This window comes from Myodes glareolus, chromosome 18, assembly GCF_982192425.1.
Source record: "Myodes glareolus chromosome 18, mMyoGla1.1, whole genome shotgun sequence".
NCBI lineage: Eukaryota > Metazoa > Chordata > Mammalia > Rodentia > Cricetidae > Myodes > Myodes glareolus.
In genome coordinates this window covers 5,591,027-5,609,203 of record NC_142043.1, presented here as the reverse complement: position 1 = coordinate 5,609,203, position 18,177 = coordinate 5,591,027, and the positions used below count along the sequence as shown (strand labels likewise).

General features: G+C 40.7%; 1 protein-coding gene across 8 annotated transcripts in view; it reads right to left on the bottom strand.

Annotated features, from left to right (window-relative positions):
* Positions 1-7,932: 7,932 nt before the first annotated feature.
* The window catches only part of Satb1 (SATB homeobox 1), a 91,336-nt gene continuing 81,091 nt past the window's right edge, over positions 7,933-18,177 (bottom strand). For 5 of the 8 annotated variants that reach the window (XM_048455151.3, XM_048455232.3, XM_085679366.2 and 2 more), the window contains exons 10-12: positions 11,843-12,046; positions 11,221-11,316; positions 7,933-9,673 (exon numbers count right to left, since the gene is read on the bottom strand). In XM_048455151.3, the coding sequence (XP_048311108.3) occupies positions 9,167-9,673; positions 11,221-11,316; positions 11,843-12,046 (807 nt within the window). In that variant the 3' untranslated portion in view covers positions 7,933-9,166. The remainder of the gene's footprint in view (positions 9,674-11,220; positions 11,317-11,842; positions 12,047-18,177) is intronic. The other 3 variants (XM_048455452.3, XM_048455579.3, XM_048455524.3) reach the window with 3 other exon arrangements.

Genomic DNA, 18,177 nt, shown 5'->3' with positions numbered 1-18,177 from the left:
TCATCAGAGACCCCAGAAGGATATATTATTAAATGAATAAACAGGTAGTATAGTGTAAACCCCCTTCAAAATGACCAAGACATCTGACTGCCTGGACAGTCACCCAATGTTCCTCTGCAATATTGGGGCTTCCAATATTTGGCCTAGAGGCTTAGATATCTCTGGCAGGCTTTTCTATGCAGCAAGAATTTTGAAGGACTGCCCTACCTAATATTGGCAAAGTTCAGCAGTTACTTTCCTTTGTGTTCTACATGTCCAGTTTGGGTAGTATACTGTCAACAGTAGAGGCAAGGAAAGCTTCTTACCCAAATGCTAGATTGTTACAATGAAAGCAAACTTTATATGGAGGTTCTTCGATGTCCATCATCCTTTTTGAAGTAAATTGGTACTGCCAGGAGATGTTTCTCACTGTCATGAAAAATCCTATGTTAACATAATATTTTAAATGTCATATTCTGTAGGTCTTTGAAGTGTTTGAAGACCATCTATCTAAAATATATCTATGTATAATCTTGAAGACATTCCTAACATAACTACAATAGCTTTTAAGGACTAGAACTTTACTTTGTATTATTAAATGAACTGCATAGGTCCAATGTCTTAAACAAGAGTGCAAGCATATGCACAGTGTGTTGTAATAAAAGTAATCTTAAATTTTTATCAAAATTTATTCCATTATACAAGACCCTTTAAACAAGAGTAGAGACATATGCAGTATATTATAACAAAATAACTAGATAGTTATAGCTGCAATTTTTCTTTGTTATGAGAAAGTAAATTGGGTACAAAACTTTGGACTCACCAAGATAGGATAAATAATGGAGTATCTTTTCTGAGTTGCCAAATACAAATGGACTGGATATTGTAAATATAATTTTTATTTGATAACTGTTCTTATTGTTTACAGTGTTATTTTGTTAAAGTTAGAAATTTTCTTCTTATTTAGACAATAAGGGGGTAGCTTTGTGAAATATTTAACTAGACAAAGATGTTGTTACATTTATTTGTGTTGCAAAGTATTAAACTATGTGAAGGTGTGTTACATTTATTTCTGCTCCCTTTGTTAATGATATAAAAATGTGTTACATCTGTTAAAAAAAGAAAATTTAATGAAATCTACAAAAATAAAACTATGAAATGATCTTAGAGTAGATACTAGAATAAATAAAAGTTCAACACATTCACACATGAACATTGTGTTTCTCTATATTTAGATCAAACTGCTTAAAATAATTTTAAGTACCATTTGTATTGGAATAAAAATATGAAATAAATTAAGGATGAACCTGAAGAAGAGATGTAGGAATGCCTACTGAAAATATAAAACATTCTGGAAGATCAAAGATCTGAATAAATAAGAGATGAACTGATTTTATAGTTTCTGAGAATCGTATTGTTAACAATCCTGCCTCTTAAATGATCTCTGAAGTTAATTAAAATCTGGCAGATCTCACTCCACCTTGGATAGAAACTGATAAACTAAACCTAAAGTGACAGAAACTAAAAATCCTGGATTCCAGAAATGACGCTGAAGAAATTTTGAAGGATCAGACATACCAGCTTCAATACTGGGTCAGAAGTGTGGCAGTCAAGGCAGGTCCAGAGAGCAAAGCAGAGGTCAACAAAACAAGTTGGAGACTTCAGAAGACACACATGTACACAAACAATTGAATTTTGACAAAGATGAAAAAGCTATTTAATTTTAGAAAGAATGATCTTTTAAATAAAATGTACAGGAACCATTGGAATGCGTGTGCACATCTGTTTATGGTGTGTGTGTGAGTGTGTGTGCTTGCATGTGCGTGTATGTGTATGTGGTGTAAGTGCATGTGTGTGTGTATGGTGTGTGCGCCTGCGTGTGCATGTGTATGTGTGTGAGTATGTGTCTGGTACATGTATGTGTGCGTGAATGTATGTGTGTGTAGTGTGTGTGCTTGCATGTGTGTGCATATGTGTGTGAGTGTGTGTGTAGAAGGAAAATCAGAGAGACTACAGAGAGCTGTGACATGGTTGTTATAGCATGTACAGCAACTAGCTCAAAATAGACCCGAGACCTAGATGTAAGCCTTAAAGCTATAAAACATTTAAAAGAGAGGTAGAAAAGAAATCCCCGTGGCCTTAAACTAGTCAACTCATGTGACAGCAAAATCAAAATCTTTTAAAAATATTAAATTGGGCTGGGCAGTGGTGACGCTTGCCTTTAACCCCATAACTTGAGAGGCAGAGGCTCTCTATGAGTACGAGGTCAACCTGGTTTACAAAGTGAGTTCCAGGACAGCTACAGCTGTAGCATAGAGAAACCCTGTCTCAAAAGACCAATATATACATATATATGTATACACACACACACACACACACACACACACGTAATTGGATTTCCCCACAATGGAGGACATATATCCGTCAAAGAATAGCTAGGAAAATGAAATGATATGGCATAGTCTGATGGGAAATACTAGCAAACCACAGAATATATAAAAGGATTGTCAAAGATCAATAATAAAAAAACAACCTAATAGTGGGACAGGGGCACAGGCCGATTTGATGAGGATGGTGGCACTTGTGAATGGAGAGGTAGACAGGCAGAATTAGTACGAAGGGGAGCAGGAGGTGCTTGATAGTGACAGGCCCCTCACACCGCTGGTTGTATTTTGTACATACACATATTATGTAGAGTTTTGACACATACAACAACGGACCAAACTGTGCATCAAATAGGTACATCTATTTTCTGTCAATCATACCTTTGCAAATTTGATAGCTTCCATTAATAAATTGTAAAGAATCTCATGTGTTTCTCTGTATCGAGTTACCTTTCTGGCTTTTCCTTTTTATGTGTGTTTTGCCTTTTACCTTTTTGAGTTTTCTGTCCAAATTCTGTATTAATTTTAAAATACCCTATTCTGTGCTGATATATATGACAGTCTTAGCACATTCCTTTTATAAGATGCAGAAGCAGAAGACTTTCTTTGGAGGCGTCCTGAGACGTGGTGTTTAAAGACTTCAGAAGCCTCTTCCTCTTTGTCCAGTTAACACACATGTGAAAAGCGAAGGGACTTGCTGCCATTCCACGACCTAAGGACCCACATGCACACACACACACACACACACACACACACACATACACACACACACACACAACACATAAATAGTAAACAATTTCAAAATAAAAATAAAGTGCCCCATGAAGAGGCGGTTCTTAGAATTCCGACTCCATTGTCTGTGGTCAGAATTTCTGCTACTTTGTCTATTATCATCCATTTGCTCATTCATTCATTTATTACTCCTCCAAATGTATATCTGTAACAGGTTTTTAAAATACAAGGCTTAAATAGTAAATTTATTTGACCAACTGTGTGTAGCTGTGGTTTATGTATTACATGAAATCCTACTAATGTTAAATGCAGAATTCATACATCTGGGTGGTTTGGTTTTATTTGACATATTATCCTTAAAAAAACTGCCAAATGCCTCCATGAACTTCTGTATCTGGAGCACAGAAATATTAATGAAAGTGAGTTCTTGCTTTGAAAACTAAATTTTCTGAGTTGTATCATTTGGTGTGTGAATTCCTGAGCACAGCGGGAATGAAGGCCACTGCCCACCCCAGTCATCTCCTATTCCGGGATTCCTATTTCTTCTTATTTACTTTTTTTTTCTCCTCAGGCAAGGAAGATTCCTGTCCTTTTTAATTTCCTTTTCTTGGGCGTGTTACAAATATCCTCCCTGATTTCTTCGGATCTATTGTAGCGGAGCCAATTCTTCATTCTCTCTTCCCCTCACCTGCTTCTGCCTACTTATTTGTGTATAGGATGTCAAAGGAAAGCCAAAGGCAACACCTCACAATGCCATCTGAAAAAACGAAAATGCCAACACATTCTTTTCTGCACCTGAAGCTTTTAATTCTTTAATCCATCGTGGAATGTTGCTTAATTACATATTTTATTATGCAGAACTGAGACTGATGTACTTTAGTTCTCGAAATGATCTGAAAGCATGGGCTGTTTTAAAGAGAAGTTGGTTTGCTCTGGTTTTTCTCTTACATATATTTGTGGGGTTCTCCTGGGTTTTCCTCTTATTACTTGACTTTTTGAAAATTCTCAGAAAGCTCTGGAGAAAAAAAATTTAAGTTTCCTCTAGAAATAAGATTCATTACTTGGCAAAAATGTAACATGCTGTTGCAGTATTGTGGGCAAACACATGGGTCAGCTAAGTTTCTTTTGTTGATACTTTTTGTTTTAATTTCAGTGAATTTCATAAAGTATTAATAGAAAAATGTTACATTTGTTGAGAAGGATGTCTCTAGAATTCATTTGTTTTTCTTTCCCATGCTTTCTTTGTAGGTTTTGTTTGTTTTTTTCAAGACAGGGTTTCTCTGTAGCTTTGGAGCCTGTCAGAGATCCCCCCCGCCTCCCCCCCCCCCCCCCCCCCCCCCCCCCCCGCCTCCTGAATTCTGGGATTAAAGGCGTGTGCCACCAACACCACCCAGCTTCTTTGTGTTTTTTTTTCTGCAATTTTTCTAATAGTTTATGAAAAAAAAATGATGTGTTTTAGCTCTCATTGATACGAAGGCAGCAGAATTTGAGGTTATTATTCCAGGGTGAAACATACTTGATTTAAATCAGTGTTCAACTTTCTCTTTTAGCAAAACACATGTTGCTTTATATCCATGTAAGAACTGAATTGCAGTGTGTTTGAACAATTTATTGAGAAAATGGGAGAACTGGATTTGAGGTTAATGTGACCACTTTGTAACTGGGCAAGTCAGTTAACCTATTTGAGCTTTCCTTGTTTGCTTGTCTTTGAAGTGGGGATGTTAGCGTCTGCTGTGAGTGCCTCCTGGAGGGACGGAGAGCTTTAAATGCGACACTGATGTCCTACAAAATGAACTCTTCAGATGTTGCTGTCCATTTAAGCACACTGAGGGACAATGCCAGCAGAGGCCTCAGCACGTGGTTAAAAGTGCAAACAAGTGGGGGGACTCTTGCCCTGCATGGAGACGCTGATCAGCAGTCTGCCCTGAACAGAATGCTCCTAAGTGTTGCTCCAGAGGCAATGCATTGACACACACCTTTAAGTACGCGCACTTGAACATTACCTAGCAGGCACTGTCAGATCTTTCAGGAGAGGAAAACCAGATAGCAATAGACATCATTTCTTTCTTCGAAGATGGTAGGGCATGAATTAAAGGCTGTCACTAGAATGTCACTAGAATAAATTCACTTATTTGAATGCATTTCTTCCTGAGTTCTCAGTAGAGAAATAATGTTCAGCATTTAACTTGGTGCAAAAGAGATCGTTATGCAGTTTCTCTGCCTCTTTCCTTGCACACAACCCCACTGCATCTTTCACTAACCACAATTAGACAAGTCCAAGCCAAGTGCTTCGGCTACAGTTAGGTGTATTAGCAGCTGGAAGTGGCCCATACGAAGATAATTTTATCCTCATCTTTGACACGAGAAATGGGTGTGAATTTTAATAGTGTTCTTTTCATAAAATGTGCTGTGTGCATGTAGTAAATATACACCCATATAGAGGAATAGAAGAAAGGCTTAAAAATGTTGCTCATATTTTAAACATTAATTTCAAACTATTTTTATTAACATGGTATTAATATGGTATTGTTAAACAGGTACCGTATTCTTGACAAACACCTTTCACCACATTTCATTTGAGGGCACTTTATATCAAAAATTGTGCGTATTAATAGATTGTAGCTCAACTTTTGTCTAAAGACATGCAAGTATTCACTATTTACATTTAAAGGATTGCTTCAGAAGAAACACTGAGAATTCCTTCTCCTAACATTTTGGGTGGCTCCTGCTTTGGTGCTGCTGGGTTCCCACCCTACCATCCACATTTCTGGCTGGCGTTAGCACAATAGACTCATCCCCGTTGCTGTAATACAGGCCATACACATTTTAATTGCTCTTGTTGAAAATATCACCAGGCAGTTCATAATATCTCATTTATTGAAAATATTGTGACAATCAAGGATCATGTTATCAGTCACATGTGAACAATTGGGACTAAGGAAGAATGAGATATAGCATGTGTGGGACACTTGTGTCAGGACACTCCTGAGCTGCTGGAATTTTTCCTACTCAAGCTGTGTGGTTCAGATAAGCATAGTCAACTACAGATACTACCAGGGGTGGACACCAGCTCAGAATGTCTTCCTACTAAACACCAGTCAATACACATTTTGTACATATGTACAGACTTTGTTACGAAGTGCGACACAGTAGGGCGCACGCACTTTCAAAGGTTACGTGTCAACCCTGCATATGTGTGGCAGGAAGCTACGATCAACATCATTTTTTGCATAATATGCAAGTATTATATGGCCACAAAGTGTCATACAAATTAGTGGCAAAGTGCTGAGTGAAGGAATCCATGACAGACTCAGATGCACACAGCTGAATATTACTCGTAAACTATCTGACTCTGCTAAGACTTAACATCACGAAGCACTATGTCATGCCCAGTGTGTAAACATCTCCGAAATACCGGGTCACAATGAAGCTTGTTAAAGAAATTATCAATAGTCATAGGCAACAGGAAGAAGAAAGACGTGGGTTACAATGACATTGGGGGAGCAACATGGGTCACTAGGAGACATCTTCCAAAATATGCTGTCTTCAACAATTCTGCACACTCCATCACGGCCCCATTTGCTAACATGTGCTTTATCTTAAAATAACAAACCCATGCAGACCATAAATGTAAAAGATCTGATAATTTTGCTGGCACAATGGTGTTGCTTTCCAACACAGTCATTCCCTAGGGGAGATCTTCCAAAATGCTGCCAAATTCTATACCTATTTGATGTCCTAAGTGTTGGGCTGTTTAAAATGAAAACAAAAAACAAAAAACAATTTCTCTGATCCTCTGTTGACTCTTAACTTGGGGAAGAGGAGGATGTGGGTGACAATCTTTAGTTAGTGAAATGCTAATTTCTTTTTTTTAACATATGAAATTTAGCTTACAGCATCTTGATTCAAATGCCTTTGGCTCACATGATTACTTTTCTGAAATGCAGCAAACAAGGTAGTTTGCATTGTTTTCTCACCTAACACAAAGAACTGGAATTAGTTTGCAACAGGAGCGGCCTTCTGCACCGCTCAGCTGGGTTTCCCACTGGAGCCATAGAGGAGTTTCCATACAGACCCCGCCTGAGGAAATGCTCTTGGGTGGGGGGAGGGCAGCTCAGAGCCCCGGGCTCCATGAACCCAAATACCCCAATTAACTAACAAAGGGCTACAAGAGACAAACAGATAAACAAAAATTAAAAAAAAAAAATTCTTTTTCCAGAGCACAATACTCCTTGTTTGCACCTGGCCTGCCACTGCAGTATGGTGCAGCAGTTTAGACCATGTTTGGATTCTAGCAGGGTTACTCTTACTTTCTTCATGTAGATACATTTTGACAAAGGAGGCCAAATGAACGCAGGGTATTTTACCTTCCCTACTTATCATGTGTCAAATAAATCTAAACAAAACACCCCCTCCCCCCAAAAAGGTTAATATTAGGGGTTCTCACACAGGCTCGGTTGTTCCCTTATTTATATTATTAATGATGTTGAAAAACACAACCCATCTTAAAGAAAACTACTGCCATAATTGGAGGATTGTGAGAAAAAAGCAAATATAGCCATTCCAAGTACTTAACTGCTAGAGTAATTCATGTTTCTGTTGGAGTCTCTGTCCTGTATAGTAAGCAAAGCCAACTATCATCTGTACTGTGAAATTTCATACCTGCTTAAAACTGAGCATGTGTGTGACTTGAACTTAGTGCTTCAGGTGAGTGTTCGGCTGCTCTTTCCAGAGCTCGCTCCAGAGTTCCAGTAGTTCTTTGACAGGTTATCAAGAGAGCGTCCACCCACGTGACACACCCCTTGAGCTTGGTCACATAAGCAGACGGACCCTGCCGTGGCATACCATACAAACAATTTTAATCGTGTAGTTACAGTCAATAACCACTCCTAATAAGCACATTTCTGCATAAAGAAAATTGTGATACACTTATAAAAACAGCAGCTGTAACAAAATAGCTGGTGTTTTCATAGTCATAAACTCATAAAAAAGAAATACACCTTTATACAGAAATTTTATACAGATGTCGCTTTAAAATTGATTGTAAACCAAAGGAAGACACATTGCAAACATCAATTATTTTCACATTAATTGCATAATTTTCTAAGGTGATCTATTAGTTTTATTTACCTAAGCTTATTTGCATGATAGTAAAAATTGCATACGACAACAGAGTGAAGCTTCTAGAGTGAATTGCTCGGATAACAGACTTTTATAGGCAACTGTGTAAAGCACATTTTCTCTATTTAAACTTTTAAGACACTTTGTTTTACTGCCCATCAAAATACAGTTATAAATAGAAAGGAAAACAGTATGGTAACAAGAGAAGCAACATTACATTTAACAGAAACTTCTAGAAACTTAATTACAACATGATGCTGCAGGATCTACAAATAAATAACCAGGACTAAATTGTGTTTCACATTTTCTTTCCTTAAAAAAAAAAATCATGTAACAATGAATCATGTAACAATGAGAATGAAAAAAAATTACAGTGAACTTTTATTTCCAAAATAAAAACACAAATTTTAATTACGGCAGTGCCATATAATACAAGGCATTTGTTGGCATATGTCATCTTTAAACTGTAGTCCACAGTCTATAGTTCTTTTTTAACATACAATCGAGTAACAAACTTTTTTTTCCTTTTCTCTTTAAAATAAGGGGTCAGTTTCCAAAGACCAGTGTGGAGTGTTACAGAAATAATTAAAGAAAAGGCAATCATAATCACAGAAGTTATAATGCTTATTTGAGGCTCCAGAATAATATTAATTAAAAGGAAAACCAATCTCTGGTATCATGCTGACAGGGTGCACACACACCACAGTGCAACCCTTGAACACAAATTCTGCCATCAGACAACCCTTAACGCTTCACTGGGGCTGCCACGCAGTCCGGGGAAAACAGTAAAACCTTTCGTGCTGCCTGTCATGTCCTTCCAACTTCCTGTTTGTGCAAGTTTCTGAAGATTCATCGGCCAAACAATAAACAATGAACGCTTTCTGAGTGAACACAAGATGGACTTTTCGTTTTGTTAGTAAATACCAGTGGTACAGCTGAAACAAAAATTCTCAGTCTTTCAAGTCAGCGTTAACGTCTGTGCTCCCTTCCACGGACAGCTCTCCCTCCAGCTTCACAGAAAAGAGGGTGTTGGCGTTTTTATCCTGGACACTCTCTTCCAAATCCTTCAGCAGCTCCTCCTCTTTGTATTCCGCCACATCCACCTCCAAGCCGGAGTTGTCCTTCAGTTTGCCGTGGTGCTTGAGATAGTACCGCTGGTTCTGAAAGAACTTGATGATGGTGTACTTGGGCAGGTCGAGCTGCGCAGACAGAGTCTGGATGGCCTCTTCATCCGGGTACAGGCCCACGTCCTGGATGAAGCTCTGAAGGATCCCCAGGGCTTCCACGGAAATTTTGGTTCGTGGCCTTGTCTTCTGCCGGTTTTCCTCATCAGACTCTGCAGAGGAAGCCACCGTGGGCTGCCGTGGAGGCAGCCTGGGGCCTGCCTGGGGCTGGGGCTGCGGCTGAGGAGGAGGAGGTGGCGGCTGCTGCTGTTGCTGCTGTTGCTGCTGCTGCTGCTGCAAAAAAACAAACAAGCGAACAGTCAGAGCTGCTCGGAGCCTGCTGCAGTGATGGGGGTGGGGGGTGGGGGGTGGTGCTTGCCAAGACCGCAACCTTTATTAAATAAACAAATACACCTCTGACCTCGCGCTGGGCAGCTAGAAGAAGTAAGGCTTGGAGGGCTACTGTGCTTACCTATCAGCTACCTGTGGAGACAAACAGCTGGGAAAAATGTGAACCTCACTCTCTCTCAGAATGACTCTCACCAAAGGCAGCCAGCAAAGCACATCATAGCATTAATTAACAAAGACTTCATAAAAAGATCCTTCTTGGATTCCAGAGAGAATGTCAGAAGGCCGAGCTACCCAGCCAGGGGGAAAGCGGTGTGCCTGGCCATGCGGCATCCTGTGGCTGTACCCTGGACTCCACCACAGCTGTGGCTTCCCCCCTCATTCTGCACACCTCTTGGAGATGCAAGGATTTGCCAGACAGTTTCAAGTCAGTCTCTCTCTCTCCCTCCCTCCCTCCGTCCGTCTCTGTCTCTCTATCTCACTCTGTCTCCCCCCCCCCCCCAATTAACCAAACTGCACTAAGCTAACACTACGTTTCTTTCCTTACCCCCACCAAATGAAGGTTCACTCCATTCTACGCCAGCTGGCAAACTGTTTTGTCTACAGTAAACTACGATGTGGTTAGGCTTTACATTTAATGTATACAGACACTTTTTCATAATTAGTATCTGTGTATGTGCTGTAATTCCTGTACACAATTACACGTAACCAACGTGTGGCATGTGTCTACTGCCCACTCAACATCCATAATTCTTATCAGCCAAGCCAATCAACCCTGGGCGCTCAAGCTGCAATGTATTAGAACATTTGTCCTGTGCTTAAGCATTTCCTCTTATCCCCCTAAGAAGCAATTTTATTAAAAACAATTTACATTTTCAAACAAGTACTATTTTTATTACTTAACATATATCTTTCTTGTCTTTGTTTCAGCTGAAACGGTCGGTTTTTCAGGCTTTCACAATTATTTTAGTGCTTAATATCCTAAGGGATTCTCTTTCTCAATTTGTTTTATCTTTAATAAATACTCAAGGATTTTTTTTTTCCTGGTGGATTGATAACTCTATTATTTTAGCTACAGATATCTGTATTTTTCACAGACAGCAATACCAGGAAGGAATGTGGGTGATTCAACAAAGATGCCAGGCAGGTTTCTGGGGCGCTAGAGGTAATGGTGTTTCCCTTAAAGGACAGCTTAAAACAGCCTTCAGATTTATCAGAAATAAGTTACACAGCTTCAATTCAACTAGAGCCCCGGTATGCGGTCTGGTCCACAGCCCTTGAGTCGAGTTCTTCAGGAGCAGGAGGCTCCCAGAGGCCATGCCCAACACAGGCTACATCAAGCATAGGCTATGTGCTAGCACTGTGGGCCTTGGCCAGAGCCATGGCCCTTCTACCATTGTCCTTCGCACAGCTGAGAACTCTGGCTGAGGAGCTGGTCTTGACAACATCTCTTTTCCCCTTTCTCCTGGCACAGGGAACTGGTGCCCGCTCACCTGAGGAGCAGCACTGGGCCATGGTGCGGGGGTCAGCAGGCCTGGTAGGGAAGCGCATCTACTCTCTCCTTTGCCAAGGGTGCTGGGAGAGGGGCTCTATGGAAAGACAAACAGACATGACTTACCCTGTCCTGCCCTGGGTGGATGGGAAGGTGTATGAGGTAAAGGCAGGATGAGGAGAATAAAGCAAGATGGGTTTCCCTCCCCTTCGCTCTGGACAGAATTCATGGAATAAAATATGTGCCTGTCCTCTACAGCACAGCGGTGGTTCCTTTCCTCCAGGGCAGGATGGTTTTAATTAGGAAGTAATGTTTTAAATTTGAATTTTTAGAAAACAAACCAAAAGACAGATTCTAGGTTTTCATAATCAAAACCCAGGGCTAATCAAGACCCCCTTATTAGACTAGCAGTCCAGAAGGGGGTTCCTGCCACGTTCGGGTAAGGTGACTACAGCCCAGGGGTCAGGACAGTGTTTATCCTCCTATCCCGGGCAAGATGGCAGTGTGCTGCTGGCCCGGGCAGAACACCTCAGGTAGACTGTGGGAAGAGGAGAATCACTAATTTCCCTGTGAAGTTAAAGGCTTTATTTAGTGGTGCATGGAACTGGCCAAGGTAAACGAACCTGAATCTGTTCTGCTGGAACATGGATGATGTGGGGCGGCCTGTCGCCATGGTGATGCACAGCATTGCTCTCCTGCTCGTAGATGGCATCGCGCTCAGACTGAGGAAGACTGAGGAACCTTCGGATCATGGACAGGTTCTCCCACAGGGTCCTGTTTTCTGGAGAAGGATCTTCTTTCCAGCGTAACAGCTCACACAACCACCCCTTCGGAGGAAAGGTGACAAGTCGGTTAGTGCTGGGCTGGACACTTTCACGAGGCGAAAAAGGAAGCTCCAACAATTAATAACCTTTCATCCACTCATCACACTCCAATTTGTTTTAACATTTTTTTCTTTTAATCCATTATGGGGAAGAAGGCTCTGTTTCTGAGGATGTTCAGATTCATATCTTCATGGGGGATGAGCTTAGTGGGTATGAGTGTATTATGTAGCTACGAAGATCTGAGCTTGGGTCGTCAGAACCCATTTAAAAAAAAAAAAGCCTGTTACCTGCCAACCCAGTGATGGGGTACAGAAACAGACATGGGGGCCTTGCGGGAGCTCCAGTTTTAATAAGAGACCCTGACTCAAAAAATAAGGTGGAGAACCATTAAGAAGGCAACCAGACATCAACCTTTTGCCTGGACAATGCATGTTGAGCAAGTGCACCTGTGTGCACACACAGACACACACACTAAAAGAAGGTAAGGACAGACATTTTAGACTCCAAGAGCAGTAGAGAGCTTTCATCAGACTCTACAGTGAGAGGTATGGGCTAGAAACAAAGGTGTGGGCAGTTGTAACTCCTGCCTGTGGCCACTGAGGCATTGAAGTGGCAAGTCAGAGATCTAGAAATAAACTGTTCTCAAAGGATTTCCTAAGCTTACACTTCATTAGAAAGATAGGAGAGAGAGAGAGAGAGAGAGAGAGAGAGAGAGAGAGAGAGAGAGAGAGAGAAACAGAGACATGGGGGAGAGGAGGGACAGAGGGAGAGGGAAGGGGGGACAGTCAGAGACACACACATACCAGTGCTGCAAGCAAGCTTGGGCATGAATATGGTTGGTTTTATTATCATTGACATTAGATTTCTTCAATAAGGGACTCATTTTTTAAATATGATACTGCTGATTGTTTTAATTTTTATTCACTGACGTACTTTTTAAATGTATGAGTGCTCTGTCTGCATGTGTGCCTGCACAAAAGAAGGCAGATCCCATTGTAGATGGCTGTGGGCCACCATGTCGTTGCTGGGAAATTGAACTCAGGACCTCTAGAATAGCAGTCAGAGCTCTTAACCTCTGAGCCATCTCTCCAGGGAACCTCGGTTTTCTGCTTTTCTGTCAGCTGTAGCACAGGTATAGGACTTGGTAGGCAAGAACTTCAGTGAGTTTTCGTGGTAAAGAGCGAAAGACAAACTCAGTCAAGGCCCCAATCTGATCCTGTGTGGTCATGACATTTTCACTGGCTAAATGGTTACACAGTGGACAGTTAGCCATCCCTCAAACTTTCATCCTTTCTGTCCTACTGGACTGGAAGCATCAGGAAGGAAAGAGGGAGGGACGGAGCCCAGCTGGAGCCCACCAGCCTAGACTGCCACCCTCTCAAACTACTCCAAGCTTGCTGACAGCTCACTGGACTGTCCAGAGACATCTGACCTGCACACACTGGAAGGCAGTTCCACTGTCTCCCTGGCCCCATTCCCCAGTCTCCCCTGTGACTGGCATGCAGACTGGTACAAAGCCTGTCCTGTACCACAGACAGTACTCCCCTTCTGTGTACACTTCAGGGACCATCTTCCTCATCCTCCACACAATCTATCTGAGGCCATCCTGTGTCCTTTCCCCTCCCTGTTCTCCCTTACTCCTTTTGGGGAGGAAACCCCAAGGCACATGCACTATTCCCTATGTGGGGCTCTGCTTTGGGGAAACTGCTCGAAAATAAAGGTCTTTCTTGGAAATTTCCAGAAAGGTAGCTGGATAAGACAAAACATCGATTATGAGAATTTTAGATCTATCCAGAGAGGGTTCTGCTTTTTATGTTACTGAAAATTGTATGTCTTTCTTTGTCTTTTCAAACTGAATAAGCCAATCAAAAGAGACTTCTACAGGTGATAATGGTGAAAGAGAACAAGGCCTTCTTCTCCGGAACTGGTCTGAGAGACTGTGAGATTGCAGGAGACAGGCCGATACCTTAGCTTCCTACTAGTGGGCCGGAACACTCACGACTCTGGGTGTTATTCAGGCTTTACTGCTGCTTTGTTTTCTTTTACAGCAGGGCTGTACACACACAAGCAAGGACCTCTAAGAAAGTTTAATCCTTTAACAATTGTCTTTAATTAAGCAAACACACACACATGTGTATATATATATATATGTGAATGCTCACATATCTATGTATGTATATATGTATTATATATACAAACACATACAAATAAATGTTATGTGTGTATATATATATGAATGCTCACATATCTGTATGTATATATACACACACATACAAATAAATGTTCGTGTATGTATATATACATACATATATGTGAATGTTCACATATCTGTGTGTAAATATATTATATATACACACATACAAATAAATGTTCATGTGTGTGTGATATATATATACATGAATGCTCACATATCTGTGTGTATATACATATATATAAATAAATGTTCGATGTGTGTAAATGTATGTGAATGTTCACGTATCTGTGCTTATACACACACACATATATGAATGGTCAAGTGATAACGCTCCAATTCAATGCCATACACAATTCAAGATGAGAAGGGGCAGTACACTGAAGAGTTAATCTGAAATAGCAACTAAAAAGGAAAAAACACCCAATCTCTGTTTTGATGACCGAGCCCTGGCGCTGTTGCTCACCTGACCACAGACCCTTGCGTATGTTCAGACTGCTGTGAGATGCCAGAGCTGAGCTCTACTTGAGAGAACAGAGCAAAAACGGCAAAGCTGACCTTGAGTGTTTACAGTGTGGGAGACATGCCTGCTTTCGAAATATTATTTAGTTCGGATGCATAAACTCTTGCTATCTGGAGCAAGTCGTAAAAATATCATCTACTTTCCTAGATCCAAGGTATTTCCTTGCCATGTCTCTAAATGTTGTGACAGGATAGACTTTAGCTATGCACTCATCTCCCCGGACCCTGAGTGTGAACCGATAGCTACCTTTCCTGACTACTTGTCCACATCCTTCGTCTGTGACCTTGGACACAACCTGGATGCCTGGAAACATGGTCTTATTTCCTTCCCCGAGAAGTGAGAAGGCTCGAGAACAGAGGAGAGACCCTTAGCTGGTCCCTGTGAGCACTGAGTACTGAGCACTGAGCTGCTATCATGTTAATTATTATAGAAATAAATTTCTTAGATATAAATGCACGTAGCTGAAAATTACCAAGAGTTAAATCAAGAATGATTCATGCCTGAAGAGCTTCTTGGACAGCTGAAAACCTCACTGAATCCTCCGGAAACTTCTGTAAGCAAGGCAGAGATCACTTGGCGATCGCATGCAAGTAAAAACATGTGGATCACAGATGTTCTTTGGAGGAGAAAACCATTAGTTCTTTTAAAACAGCTAATAATGACAGCTAATTCCTAAATAATCACACTCGCGTAGGTCTAACAAACATTTCAGAAAGAAAACTCTGACTCATTCAACAAACACCTCGTCTCTGCCGTCACTTCTGTGCGTTTGCGCTTCCCAGACAGATCTTTCTTTTTATTAATTGCCCATGACTAACATAACACTTCCAGTACTTTGCTATTAACCCCTGCCCTTAAATAATACTTCTAATTCCTTATCTAAAACAATGCGAGGAATCTGTAGTTGAAGCGTGTTTCCGCCTCTGCAGCGACGAGGATCGGATGCTTCCCACACCAATAGCTGCAGTGCCTCTGGGGCTGCTAGAGCTCTCCAAGGGTGTTCAGAAAACGGGAAAGAACTCTTGAATAGTGGGAAACACACATTTTGGATACCTTTTTTTCTTTTGTCACAATAGAAATAGACTGATAAACTCCCAATTAGGATTGGCAGAAGACGACTAACCTGTTTCTACAGGAAATACCTAGGAGTGCTGTGGCCAGCTCACGTTCTGTTGCTTTTCATTCCGTCAGTCATGACAGGACCTTTGATTTGAAGAAAGGAACTAAAGAGGACATAAAGGCCTCTAATTCTCCCGTCCCATTTCTTAGGTCAGGTCCTTAACCATCAGAATGGATGCGTCTGGTAAAGTGATGAGGAGGCCTGAAGGCTGCTGACATCACACAGATAAAACCACAAACCCCCAAGACAGTCCACACTGCTTAGGGGGAGGGAGGTAAGGAAGAGATGCAATGCTCTGTTGTAAAATGTGAACTCTATCCTTTCAATGTGATTCTCTGGGACTTGACGTACAACCAGAGGCAGGAGGATCAGGGAGCCACTCTCAAAATTAAATGAGATCACAGCTCTCTGAACAGTGGAAAAGACGGGGGACCAAGAGGTTCTCAGAAAACTAAAATGGCACAAGGAACAAGCTAAAGTTAAATGTAGTAAATTTGCCAAGCACCATCACACTGCATCTAATGGGGGCAAATACAAACAGTAGCCACATGTGAATCAATTAGTACAGTTTCAGGATGTTACTACTTCTCAAACTGACAAAGTTTAATTTGACACCTTCTGTTCCAAATCCTTTGTTTCTATTCAAAATCACGCCTTGAGCTGTTGCTATCAATCACAGCACTCTCTATTACTTAAAAAAAAAAAAGAAAGAAAGAAAAAAACTGGCATGGACCCGGATAAGCTGCAAATACCATGCAGATAAATTCTGAGATAATATGTTCAAACCTGTTATATACAACACAAATCCTGTAAAGTTATGTATTGTAAACCTACATTTATTGAGAACTAAAAGTCTTAAATCCATCTGCCACAAAGGAAATACTGTTATGTACTTTATAGTAACCAACAGCCATCTGCAAATGTCTTGCTACCGTAAGCAAGAAAGCAGGGATGGGGGGTGGGGTAGCGTGCCGGCGGCGGGAAGGAGGAACATCCTTCTGACTGGTTTTGGTTCGGGATCTAATAAGGAAGTGTAAGATTGGGGGAGAAAGGGAAAGAGAAAAAGCAGAGTGACTGCCAAACCCGTGTTACAAAAACCAAAACAAACTCCGTGACAGCACAATGGCAATTTATTACGGCCCAGGAAACACACGACTGTGTGCTCATTTTAAAGGAAAAATTAGCAGTTCCAAACTCAATATTCTAATGATGTGCTTGCTGACAGAATCTTGTTGTGCCACATTTAAATAAAAATCCTGGCACCTCCAACTCTCAGCTGCTAACTTCCAACCAAACTCAATATCTGATTTCCATGCCATTCTTTAGAGCAGCGAGTTCAAGTCAATTCAGTGCTGACATTTAACACAGAAGGGTACCCAGTGATTCTGCTGCAGGAAACCAATGTCCCATGAGAAATACACGCTATACCTGCGAATCCTCACATGCATAAAGATCCATACAATGCCTGCTTTGGGACCAAGCTAGGAGCTCCTAAGACAACTAGTTTCCAAGGGGATATAATATGGGGGGGGGGTCACTTAATGCAATATGCATATGTATATAATGCCATTAGGTACATATACATTTTAAAACTAAGAGCTATAAAGAGAAAGAAAAATGACACGATTTCCCACTGCATCTAAGAAAAAAAAAATACATTAAAAAAATCGAATGGTAATTTGAGTTCTAAATGGCAAAACATTTTAAAGTCTGTATCCATGCACCTCACCCTCATCTTTATGTGTTATTTGCAGGAGTATTTTCTTCCCATCTCTGGGGCATATCGTGTAATATATGATATTAAAAGAAATCAATCTAAATAGGAAAGTATTTGATACAAACATTTTAGTGCAAAGCATGAATTACAGTTTTGCAAGTAGTGGGAACAAGAACAGAGTACATAATCCATTAAACAGTACTTGTAACAAAAGATTCACCATTGTAGACTAAACTACACTAGGCATTTTGAATGAGTACATTTTCAACAACAACTAACTACAAAGCTTGCAATTTATCATTCAGGAAATAATGTCCTACTTTTAAAAGAATCTGTAAGTGTTACTTATGCAAATGAAGACAGTTTTTAATCTGCCCGCAAACATGCTAATAGAGGGCAATTTTTTTTATTTACAAAGCTGCCGGCACTCAAGGGTAATTTCACATCAGTGTTCTTCTATAAACTGGGGAAGAAATGGGTTCTAATTGTCAGAACTACTGAATCTGTCACCTTTAGCATAAAGGCTTAAGATGTAACAAAAGATGTCACGTGACTGCTGTGTTTTAAAACCACCCCTTCCACA